Consider the following 12,598-nt stretch of genomic DNA (forward strand, 5'->3'; position numbering starts at 1 on the left):
ACAGTGGTGGGAAGAAAATGTTCACTATCCCACCAACATCCCTTCTAGCACTCTGTACATAATTATTATATGCATCAGGTGGTTTTATAGCACACAGGCTTTGTCTAGTTTACACAGTGGGCCTCTCTTTTTAAGTAGGTGGAGAAATCAAAATCTCCTACCCACTCATTAGCATGGAAATTGGACTGGCGGCATTGGACTCCTGCAGAGGAGCTCTCATCCCCAAAGAAGGAATCAATTGGCCTGTGAAAGTCACGCTCAACAAGTACACCCTAAATAGCCACAAGTTTTAATCCAGTGAGTTTTAAAGTACACACTGGCCAGCCACAGATTCTGGAGAAGTATGTTAGTTTTGCGCATTGGGATGTACAAAGAACAAAAACAGAAATGACTCAGCTATTTGTCCTAAGGCTCTTAAATCAGATGTGGTCAGAGCCCTGGGTTTTAATAATATGCTGGATTCTTTTCCCCAGAAATGTGTGAGAAACAACACCTGGTTCCAGTTAAGACAGCTCACTCTGTTGCTGTGTGTTTATGGCTGGTTTAATTACAGATGCAACACTTTGTCAGTCTCTATGATCGTCATAAAACACTGCTGAAATACGTCTGGTGTAGCCAGGGTGTCATGCAGGGCTCTCTGTGTTCTTCAAACCACTTGCTTGATTACCGGGGATAATTGGGAGTTTTTAAATATGGCTCCAACTTCCTGTCTGAGCATTTAAGTGAAGTATTTCAGTTTTTAAATGTTCCTCTTGAACTTGATTTTATTTCCACAGGCAGATTTTCAAGATTCGTTGAAATAATCATCCTTAATGTCGCACTTCAGTTAGGCACTTGTTGGCTCTTTCTTAGATCTTAGATTTTTTTTAGACAGCATTAAAGTATTGCATACAAACCATTGGTCCTCCATTTGGATTTTGTGATCCACTGACAAGAATTCATTCCTAATTCAAACTTGTGTGCTGTGACTTCTAGAAGGGAAAATACGTCATTTGCCTGGAGACCAAGCATTGAACGTATTCTTTCATAATGTTACAAACTAATACTAAAGCAGACAAAAAATGCTTTCATATATATAAGTTAATGTTATCTTAATAATCTTGAATACCGTATGTGATAAATTACTGTTCTCTGTTTGCCTTTTATGTTTTAGTGCGATTCAAGATCATAAATAATGGCCACCTGCAGATCCGCGGCATCAAGAAGACAGACGAGGGCATGTACAACTGTGAGGCTCGTGTCATGGCCAGGGGGGAAATCGACTTCAGGATGATCAAGGTCGTTGTTAATGGTGAGCAGTCCATCTCTTTCACCTTCTGCTCCCTGCCTGCCCTGTCGCTCAAAAAGGAGTTGCTGCTCAACATAGTAGGGTACAGTAAAGATGACCCTGAAAGACCTGGAAATGTTCTTTTTAAAGCCTTAAATATGGTTCATATACCCTTTTTGTGCTCCAAATGATGGTGTCATTTGGTGACTTCATCTGTCCACCTGCTCAACTCTTTGGTCCATGGAGCCTCTTCAGAATACCTCCTCAGTACTTTTTTCAATTTTTTAATCTCCTTTTCAGTGCTTCCCACCATCCGAGCCAGGCAGTCGGATGTCAACGCCACAGCAGACATCGGTAGCTCTGCCCTGTTGGCCTGTGATGCGGACGGCTTCCCTGAACCCACCGTCACCTGGGCACAGTACGTCATCAACCGCTGTCATTGGCCTATTTTGATGAGTAGGATCAGGAGTAGATCTGAGCTGTTGCAAAAATTAAACCCTTTCTTTTGTTTTTTTTCTAACCTCTTTTTCTTGACCTCAAAGGGAGACACTGTTAAGTAATGCAAAGATGTGAAGAAGAATGAATTAGAAAAAAGACATACACAGTGCTGAGTGAACCCTCTTGTGTCGCCTCACCAAAAACTTCAAAGACAAGGTAGCCAAAAATACTGAAAGCATACATCAAGGCAGTAAAATAGATTTTAACAAGACACTATTATTTTCTTAGAGGTAAACACTCAACATCAGCTCAACATCATATCTACCAATTCTGGACTTGTTTATGTATGTTAGAACTGGGCAGAGGTCATTTGCGTCAGAGTAAGAAATAAGAATAACATTTATAAATATATATTTTTTAATCAAGCAACAAGGCTCCAATTATAGAATTTTTATCATTCAGCAATAACGATTTAGTTGATTCCTGTGGTATAAGGTGTTGAATGAAGAGTTGTTCTGATGGCTTTACATTTTACCTCAAATCTGTGAATTGATTTTCACCATACTAGAAAGCCCATATTGTGCTTTGTCGATCGCCAGAGGAAGGTATGGTGGGATAGTACTGCGTCCTTTTATAAACGATGGTCACTCTGAAGCTTCTTTCCTTAGCGTTTAGAGAATTCCAGCAATTGCTTTAATGGCTGCAGCTGATTCTTCCAGGTCAGTTCAGTTACAAACCTTCCTAATCGAATAAGAGCTCAGGTTTATCTTTTGTGCAGGAAGGGGTTTAACTCTATCAATGGCACTTCTGTAAGGGTGAGACTGTGCCCTTCAATAACAGGCTGCACTCTAAAGCCCGTATCACAACTGGATCAGAGTGTGATGTAGTAATCAGGTGGACTGTTTTTTAGAGATGTTGTCAGGATTTCTCTGCCCTCTGTCTCCAGCTGCTGGACACAATGACAATGGCAATATGCAGACACACTATCGATGATAATACTGCGTGTAGTGACCAAACACTGGAGTGCAAAGATGCACAGTCAAGGAAGAGTCCAATTACGTTACTGTTTTTATTGTCAGCTGTATGCATGTGGCCGTCAGGATGCTGAATACACGATAAGAAACATAAGATCCTCTAAAGTCATGTTGGTTTGTGATGCAGACATTAACATATCAAGTGTTCACACAAATATGTAATGCAGTCATGTGAAATAGTGGCAACAGAAACCAAATAGTGGCAACAGAAACCAGTTATGTAAAGAAAAAATGAAAATGAAAGTCTTTTTCAAATAACATATATATCGATTTTTAATCAACCTGTGGCCTTATATTAATCTCAGTTATTTTGGTTTTTAACTAGTAGAAAAATGCTGTTGAGTCCTGAATGACTGATTAAATCACAGACCTGTCCACAGCATGCTAATGCTAAACATGCTAAAACTATTCATCTTCAGGTTAAGATTGTAAACTTGGTTCCTTGAACTAATAACATGCTTTTTTTTTATCATACTGTTAAATATGTCTGCAAATCAAGTTGTGCTCTAAACAAGCCCCCTGAAGGGGTACTTCAACACCAACTGGAAGTGCAAATTGCATGTTTCAGGTTTAGCACTAATCCACCGGGGCTGGTAGCTTTTGTGCCCTTTAAAAAACTGAGCCTTCTGATAAAGTCAGAAAAAAAGTAAACTCTCTCCCTTGCTGGAGATGCTGAAACTCATTGTTCAAAGTATTTATACCCCGTTTGAAAGGATTGCATATGCACAAGATACAATTTAGGCAGTTGGCTTTGTAAAGTGTTTGCAAAGAGAGCATAAATATGAATTTGCCTTGCCAACAAATAGTTCTGTGGGAGAAATTATGAGATTTACATTTATTTACATTTGCATGAGTGTAGCAAGTGCTAAAAGGCATTTAAACTATTTAGCTTTCAATAGATTCAAATGGGATCTGTAATCAGCTTTTGTCAGCAGAGAAGGCAAAAACTCTTCCACTTTAAGTAGTAGTGTAATTAATCTTCACAACCAACATCAATAAGATATGAAGCATATATTCAATATGTATCTGACAGTGAAATAACAGGTAACAGCCTTATCTTTCCAACGTCATCTAAAAACAAAACAGCAAATTCTCAAATCTCATTGACCTTAAAAACACCCCATATTCATGATCGTCACCGACAGGATGACATGGTTTGTCAGTGCCAGTCACCATTGTCAAAACTGCACACTGTGCTGATCCATCCACCCACGCTCTACACCAATGTCACGCGACTTCCACCTTTGTCCATCTCTGTCGCTTTCTGGGGAGGACAATCTATTTTTCACAAGCTACTTGCCCTAATCACTGGAGGTCTCGATCGAGAGCTGATAAATTGATGAGCTTGAAATGTTAATATCGTGTGCATGAAAGTTTGGAAGATTCTGACTAATGATATTAATGTGACTCGATGAGCTGATGAGCTGGTCATTTCGCCAGACAAGAATCACCATTTTCTTGATGTTGTTGAACTCAAAAACAATCCAGCCTCAATCACACAATGGTGTTATAGAGTGGTGCTTCTTTCAGACAGACAGAGAGAGAGAGCGACAGACGTTTCAATAAGAGATTCGTTAGCATCTGAGGTTAACAAATACTGGTATTTGACTCAGCTGGAACTAAATCCAATATACAACCAGCAACTCAACCATAGGTACAACCACAAAATCTCTAGATTAACTAACTACTTCTTTCTAAGAAATTAGTAATGACTTCACACACAGACCTAGTAAGGGATTTAGCATTAGCTGGTATAATATATGTCAAAGTAACTCCATTCAGTATGAATTGTTGATGCTCGATCACCACTCAGTTTTGACAAGTACAAATAACCAACATTCATTCCTCGTCATACAGCTGTTTGCTCAATGTGCTTTCATATTCATGGTGCATCATTTACCGCTGTCATGCAGCAGCAGCACCACCGCTGTGCAGACAAATCTTTGAATAAGGCTTTTTTTGCAGAGATGTGAGTGAATAAGACTATTGAACACCGTGCTGCTCACAGCTGTCTTCCATGCAGCAAAGCTGGTGTGTGATGTGGGTGTTGAGGCTGAAGGAGGTGCAGTTCCTGGCCAGAGGAGAGTTGAGACAGACACTGAGGTTGTAGGGAGGACAGATGGGTGAGGCAATTAAAAAAAAAAAAACGAGGTTTAAAGCTCTGTTTGTTATTTGTCATTCACTGTCTGCCTTCAAAATGCTTCAGGAAGGCTTCTACTCCAGGCATACAAATACTTAATTCTCCACAAACAGAATTCTAACCTCTAGTGAGGACGTCTGCTTTTCAAGAGTGAAAGATGGTTTTCTCCAAACTGAAAATACATGCATCATCATCAAATTGGTGCATGGCCTTTTTTTAAAACACAGATGTGAGAGCTAAAGGAGAGCTGAGGCAAACAAAAGCTATGGAAATGTTGGAGAAGCATCTCAGAGGCACGCAGCACGGGCCAGCTCTCTGGCCTCCCAGCCTTTGTTTTATACCAGCTGCCCTCTTTCTGGGATAAAACCCCAAACAGATCGTTGTCAGTGACTTAAGAAAGTTATTTGTAGGCCCCTCAAGATGTGTAAACAAACACTTGTGACGTGAACCCTGCCATGTCTTTTTTCCTCTTTTTCCCTCTGCTACAGTAACAACATCGTCCTTGAAACGGGTGATAAGTACAGCCTGAACGAGGATGGTTCAGAATTGGTAATAAAAGATGTCAAGAAAGTGGATGAAGGAGATTACACTTGCATTGCCAAGAACAAGGCAGGAGAGAAAGCCGAGGAAGTCAGCCTGAACGTGTTCGGTAAGAGAATAACTCCATTCGCCTACGATACCATAAAGAACAGTGTGGATCTTTTTCTCTTTCTGGCCTTTTCTTTTGTACTTATTGACATTTGCTGTACACTTCTCTGCATCTTTTCCAGTGGCTGGGTGCAGGGTTACACAGTGTGAAGCATACAGTTTAAAGAAAAGCGTGTCCTATTGAAAACGTATTAAGCTACCCCTTAGGACATTGAAAGATATCACACTACAGTTTCCTTTCATGAGGAAATTTGCAGCAGTCTTATGTAATCATGTGCTTGCAGCTCTATTATAGGTCAATGGGGTATGAAACCACCACTCTAATGAAGCCTGTCTGTATACTTTACCACAATAATGCTAACAATATGTAACAGCTATTTAAAGCTGCACTAATAAGGAGTTTTTAACAATGGAAGATGTCACTCTGCTGAGCTTTGCATCTTATAGTCTATTGTTTTATTGGACCAGGCAAAAAAGCTCTTATTAACCCAGTGTACACCACCTGCCCAGCGCTAAACAACAGAAATTGTTGTTTAACAACCAGCTGTTGAAGTAAGTCGAACATCTAGCAGCTAAAGAGCCTGCTGTTTCCTCAGGAGTTCGTAGAGAACAAAAGAGAGATAAAAATTGAGTAAATAATGGAACGTACATTCATCAAGTTGGCATATTTTATCACTGGAAGTGATACAGTGTCACTTTAGCGTGTTCCAGTGCCCCCAAGTGGCCAAAAAAATCAATGAATGCAATTTTAGAAGGACGATGCAACAACTTCCAGAGACAACACTGCTAACAAATACCAGCAGCAGGCTGCAACAGACAAAACCTCTCACGTGTCTTGATCAGTGGAACGTTTAGAAAGACATTTTTTCAATTAAAATGTTTGTGTTGTCTCTAGTGCAACCCAAGATTACCTACCTGAATAACCAGACTGCCTCAGAGTTTGACGAACAAGTCACCCTGACCTGTGAGGCCTCGGGCGACCCCACACCCACCATCTCCTGGAGTTTTGAAAACAGGCTATTCACTGAAGGAGAGCAGGTACTGATTTTTTTTTCTTTCTAGCAAAGGTGGACAGTGCCAGCAATTTAGTCACTGGTCCACAGTCATGAAATAATTTCATTTTGCTTTATTTCCAGACATCATCTTAGATAGCCAATCAGTTGGCCAATCAGCCCAAACTGCTTACTGTGCTTCACACACTCAACACTTCTTATTGAATTCCGTATTGCCACCTGAATTTACTCTTTGTACAGTAAAGTTTGGATTCTGCCGTCTCTAAACTTTGGGCAGCCTTCTCCAACACTGCTGGAATTGCACGAATGGTTTTGTACGTTTCCATCATGAATGCTAGAGGCGAGAGTGTTCAGATTGCCATAAAACCAATTTCCAGGCGGTGCCATTGCATGATATTCCCCGACGATGTGAAGAATATATGTAACTCTCTTCTTCATTCCCTATTAATCATTAGCATTTAAAAGGGAATATTTTTTGAGAAATTACTATGAAAAGTGCTCATTGGAAATTCACAGAAGATTAAGTGAGAATTAGTTAGAGATATGGAAAATGATGTCAGGGAAAGTAGCCTAATTATTGCTCTGTTAAAAGCCAGAAGCCTCCCCTATCTTAAAATCTGGTTGTTTTGAGCTCAGTTATGCTACTCTGGCAAGCTGCTGTGATTATCCACTTTGGAATTGAGTGGGCACTTTTTGTCAGCATGAACATGATATAAGAGTAAAGAAGCCTTTGCACGTAATGCCACATAAGGTTTATGCATCTTTGTCATGCTTTGGTGTATATCCTCGTTTTTCTCTTCATGTCCTTCAGGAGCACTGGAGATAACAGTGGATTAAAGCTGTGGCTATAGAACACGCAAAAAGGCTTCTTAAGACGTGTGAGCTATGAATACCATCCTTGTGCATTTTCTCCATTACAGTGGTCACAGCGTGTTGGCAGTCGCCTGCCTGAGGAGAGAATCTCATCCCAAGTCTATTGTTATACTCTTATCAGCTCATTAAAATGGTATAATTTTGAAAAATCCATCTTAACGGTCTATTCTGACAACATGCATCATGTGAGCAGTAGACAGATTAGTCACTTCAGAGGGGTAATTTTCTGCTGTGAATGCAGTAAACACTATTAAGATAATTACCTTGCTGCCTCTAGCAGGTTTGTGGATTCAAGAACACCTCATACGTTGGTTAGAGCGTCAGCTTGCATTAGATACTGCAAAAATGATAATACAACTTCATTGCATCTGATAATAATGGAAGTTAGGTATTGTGTATTTCCCTTGCAGATGTTCCCAACGCCTGGTACTAGGCCTTGGAAAATATGCTTTGGGGCCAACCAGAAAACAATATGATTTGGCAAAAAAAGCTGAATAATAATTGATAATATAATTTTACAGGTACTACAGTAATACCCTTGAATATCGCTCAGTCTGTGCTGTGTTTTTAATCACATCCTGTCACGTCCAATGTACTCATTTCTGATTAAAGTAGGTCACTTTATGAGACATAACCGGTCTGTCATCACCTTTCAGAATTCAGCCGTACATAAAAAACATGCATTCTCTTGTGTTCTCTTGTGGTCCACGGGAACCCCTTGCTCAACATTATCAAACACAGTTGTTGTGTGAATGTTACAAATGATATATGCATGTAACAATAGGTGTACTATTCTTGGAGACACACACAGTAGTGAACAGCAGTGAAAGCACCTGTCCTGTTACGTCCCAGAGGACACTCAGTTGCACATTATTTGGGCCATACTGGCCTACTTTACTTCACAGCTCTTGTCCAGCCATATTTAGCTAATGCTGTGTGATGAATTATGTCTTGAAGCTGCTATGTAGAGCGTTTTTTAAACATCAAATGAACCCTTCTACCTTGGTAGAACAACATCAAACTTTATTAACTGTATTACTTTACTGTAGGGGATAAACATCATTTCAGCAATTCAGTTTTACTTTTAGTCCACATCTGCTATTACCAGAACCTCTGAAAAGTTTGGCTCCTTTTGCTTGTAGATTCCTCTTGGGATGAACAGAATCATTTTTGTGTTTTGTGCCAGTAACCAATTATGCAGATTTCCCCCAAATTCTAAAGAATCAAAGAGTAGCAGTAGTTGTTAGTCATTTATCAACTAGGACAGATGCATTCCAAAAGCACAAAAAATATTTCAATAGTCTGACCTCAGTTCACCATTTTATTCATTGGGTTGACATGTTTCATCAAACAGGCTCGGATGAGACTCAATCCAGAACCTTCCCAGTATCATAAAGATTTTCCATTTTTGGAGTTTTTAGCCTCTTAAAATCTTGCCTAAGGCAGTGATACATCTAAAGTTGGCATATTTACCCCATAACGGGCCCTGAAAACTACTTTGCTCAGCAAAAGATCTTAGATTAATTGGTATTAATAAAATATATGAAACAGCAAAAGTATTTCAACTTCAGGCTGAATTAGTCATTGAATCACATTAGTCACTGTGAAATTAGTCAAATGAATTGAAATCCAAAATGTTGGAATGTGCACAAAACCACTATGAGCAAGGGTAGATGAAATCAGGGATTTCCAACATGTAGAGGCTTTACTTTTACCTGACTGTGCAATGCAGCCTAAAGCAGCCTTGTGGAGCTGGGTGTTGTGCCAAAAGTTGAAATTCATGCGAAAAGTGTTTCTGCTGGTGGCATGTCTCCACCTCAATTTCATGCCAGGAAAAAGAAAACCTAATGGCATTTCCATGGTAAACATTTCACAGAATTACCAAGAATGTCTGTAGCGTGTCGGTTGTGTGCTGAAGGTATCTCAGCCACACTAGATTCATACTCGGATTAAACATACGCTTTTGATTTTAATGACCTCGTGGCTTTCCTTCCAGCGCCACCATCAGGACAAACTTTCCAATTTTATAACTTATAACGATTGGGAATGTTCTACAAAAATACAATCATCAGTATGTTGTTGCTAGCTTAATGTTTGAGTCTTTCCACATTTGTGCTGGAGGATTTTCAGAAGAGAATTTGTAAATCTGATTCAGCTAAGGTGTCCCTAGTTTTTTCTATTAACTGTGCCATTCATCACTGCCAATCAGTGGAAGCGTTCACCCAAAACAGTGCATTCATGGCTGTTTTGCGAGTTACTGTACTGAATCTTATCTTCCACCTGCAAGGCAGAACTTGCTCGCCGCCACTCACAGTATCTTCTTGCATTCACAGGCTGTCATCATCCCTCTCTTTCCTATCTATCACTGTCAGATCAATTTTGATTTAATGCCGCTGTAATCAGAAAATCCCGCTGATCACTTGGTAATAGCTGTCACTAATTTTCATTGGATCGTCATTCATCACTGGAATGTTGCCTGTTTGCCACGCTCTGTCCTCCATTCACGTTCTAGTTCTACATCTTACCAGCCAGAGTACAAGTGCACAGACATATCCATAATGATGTGAAAAGACAGAGAAGTCATTTTACCGGCTGCTCCTGCCTCTTTTCAACTTCTCTGTCTTGTAAAAAGTAAAGCGGACGTTATCATTGTGTCATCTCTAGAGATGGGATTTCAGCGTGATGCCTCCATTCTTTCCACATTCGTACCATGTGCTTTTTTACACCGAGGGATTAGAATTATCTGTATGTACTTGTATCAACAGGAGATAACTGGTGCACATGTGTCAGTGTTCTGTACATAAATGAACGAGTTAATCAAAACACAGAATGCCATGATGAGAAAGCCACTGATTAGAAAAAGAAAGTCCCTAGATGCCGGTAATGGCTCCCTCATAATTAGTTTCAGTGCCCTGTTTTCCTTCGTGTGCCTCCGATTTCTCTCTTATTACAGTACATTAATTAATAACCGACTGAGAAGCCCCCATGCTGCGTTTGGAAAATATGCTCCAGTTTGGCATTTTGACCAGTTCTGTAAATTCCCAGAAAGCAGTTGAACTGCTAAGCCAGAAATTCTGACCTCACCGTAACAGTCCTTCACTTTAAGAACCTGCACTTAATGATGTTGGATTTTAATATTGCTCATGCTCTGTTTTGAATATCATAGAGTAGTATTATTTAACGAAGACAGAATTAATCTTAATTGTAATAAATACAACTTGGTAGAAAAGTCATTCAGTCTCATCCAGTGTGAAAGCAAATCCCTGTAATCTTCATTGATGTTTTTGCTAATTGTGTATACATTTTTGTTTTTGAGTGTTTGTACATGTTCCATGTTAGAATGTGTTGTCCTACCTTTCAGGCAAGCATTGGTTTCCATTTATTTCACTACGGTGTGAAAATCAATGCACATACTTGAAATTGAGTTGGGTAATCTACCACAATAAGCATTATGTCTGCATTAGTTAAATTATCAAAGTTACATTACCGCTGCATGGTAGACTCATTTCAGCATAAACGATGCAATACCAAAGCAGACACAAAGCTAACTGTGATGGATTACCTGACTCACCTAGCAATTTCTAAGTTACTGCAAGTTGATTTCCCTACCAATTGCAAATTAATGTAAATCAAAAACTACTTGAAGGTAGAAAAAATGCACTCTAGTATGTCCTGGAAAATGATCGGCAGCAATGTATGTATTTGTAACCGACGAGCTAAAACATTCAAAATCACCGGTACGGTCCATCAGACATGAAATCATTGCACATCTCCTGCAGGTAAATCCAGTCTACACTCACTGTGTGTGGATCCTTTACAAAAGCTTACTTTGCTCCACTGTGTGGCTGTTTGTCTTTGCTTCCTCTGTGTTTGTCCTCTCTAGGCTTCTTGGACGCGACCAGACAAATATGAGGTATGGCTACTAAATATGGTAGCCTGACTCTAGTTGTAATAGCCCAAACTTACACAGTAGACCACCCCTTTTTATTGCAGAGCAGAAGTGTTGTCATTCAGCCCACATTTATTGCTCACTACATTTAGTTGTGCACTAAATATGTAGACCATTAACCACGTAGTACAGTACATTTAATCCATTTAGTTCCAGTACGCATTTAGACTTGCCCTATTTACTTGTCCCTGTTTATTTCTGTCGACAAATTCCATCTCGAGACGTAGAGACAGTCACAGTATCTCAAAGTAGATGTCCCATTTTTTTGGCCATATAGCATGCTGTTATTTCCTGCTGCATGGTCTGGTTACTTCTCAGACTTTGCGTGGGAACAATGAATTCCTGCATTGGGTTGTTGGTAGGCCATCAGCTCTACAGCCTCACATAGAAAACACTGTCTGCTCTGCTGAAGGTCGGCCATGGCCCTAACTCACCCAGCTATACTAAATCTTAACAGAGTGGTTTTAAATGGTGTAGCCTTCTATCATAAGCCAGGAGTCTGCATGTTTTTACTTCAACTGGTCACTACAGCAGCTGATACCTTCAGTCAGAGGGGGAGTCCTTTTATCTGTCCAGGTTTTGAGATATCTGTCTCTGAGATGTCTGTGTCCACCCCCAATATAATGGAAGTGCATGGAATTACATTTGTAGTGTGCTAATTTGAGGCACAGACATTACAGGGCTGGCAATTTAGTTACGTCTCTTAGAACACTAGTGACAAGTATTTTTAAGAATCAAAAATGCCTGCCATGGGAAAATATATTAAAGTATATTTAATTATCAATCCAATCCATATACACAAACTCTCTGTTGTAGTGTCTGGTGGAAACATGCAAACTCTTGGCCCTCCACAAAGCAAGAACTACAGTCCATAGATAGAACTGACATATTATAACAAGCTAACTTCACTCACTTCCACACACACGACAAAGAATTCATTTACCTTACTAAGCTTCACTGTGAACAAACACAATGAACCCCATGAACCAATGCTGAACCCCTAAAAGAAAAGCACATGATGTGATGTGATCATTTAAATACATTTTAACTGTATTATGTCAATTATCACATCACATGAGTCTGTTTAAGAGTCTCCTGGATTTCAGGTTGTGTGATTTAAGTCTCTGTTAGTCTAAGTCTCATATTCATTATTATATGATGGTCTTGTTCTGTTATTTTGTAGTTTACAGTGTAGTAGGCTCTGACACATTCTTTACTTCTTGTTTAATGGTCACT

At 39.6% G+C, this 12,598-nt stretch overlaps 1 protein-coding gene across 1 annotated transcript in view; it reads left to right on the forward strand.

The window, feature by feature from the left end:
* Positions 1 to 12,598, forward strand: part of ncam1a (neural cell adhesion molecule 1a) — a 77,494-nt gene that overhangs the window by 12,872 nt on the left and 52,024 nt on the right. The window contains exons 5-9 of the mRNA XM_070917725.1: positions 1,154 to 1,291; positions 1,568 to 1,685; positions 5,368 to 5,528; positions 6,423 to 6,565; positions 11,297 to 11,326. Coding sequence (XP_070773826.1) covers positions 1,154 to 1,291; positions 1,568 to 1,685; positions 5,368 to 5,528; positions 6,423 to 6,565; positions 11,297 to 11,326 — 590 coding nt within the window. The remainder of the gene's footprint in view (positions 1 to 1,153; positions 1,292 to 1,567; positions 1,686 to 5,367; positions 5,529 to 6,422; positions 6,566 to 11,296; positions 11,327 to 12,598) is intronic.

The sequence above is a fragment of the Enoplosus armatus genome, chromosome 13 (genome assembly GCF_043641665.1).
Source record: "Enoplosus armatus isolate fEnoArm2 chromosome 13, fEnoArm2.hap1, whole genome shotgun sequence".
NCBI classification, from domain to species: domain Eukaryota; kingdom Metazoa; phylum Chordata; class Actinopteri; order Centrarchiformes; family Enoplosidae; genus Enoplosus; species Enoplosus armatus.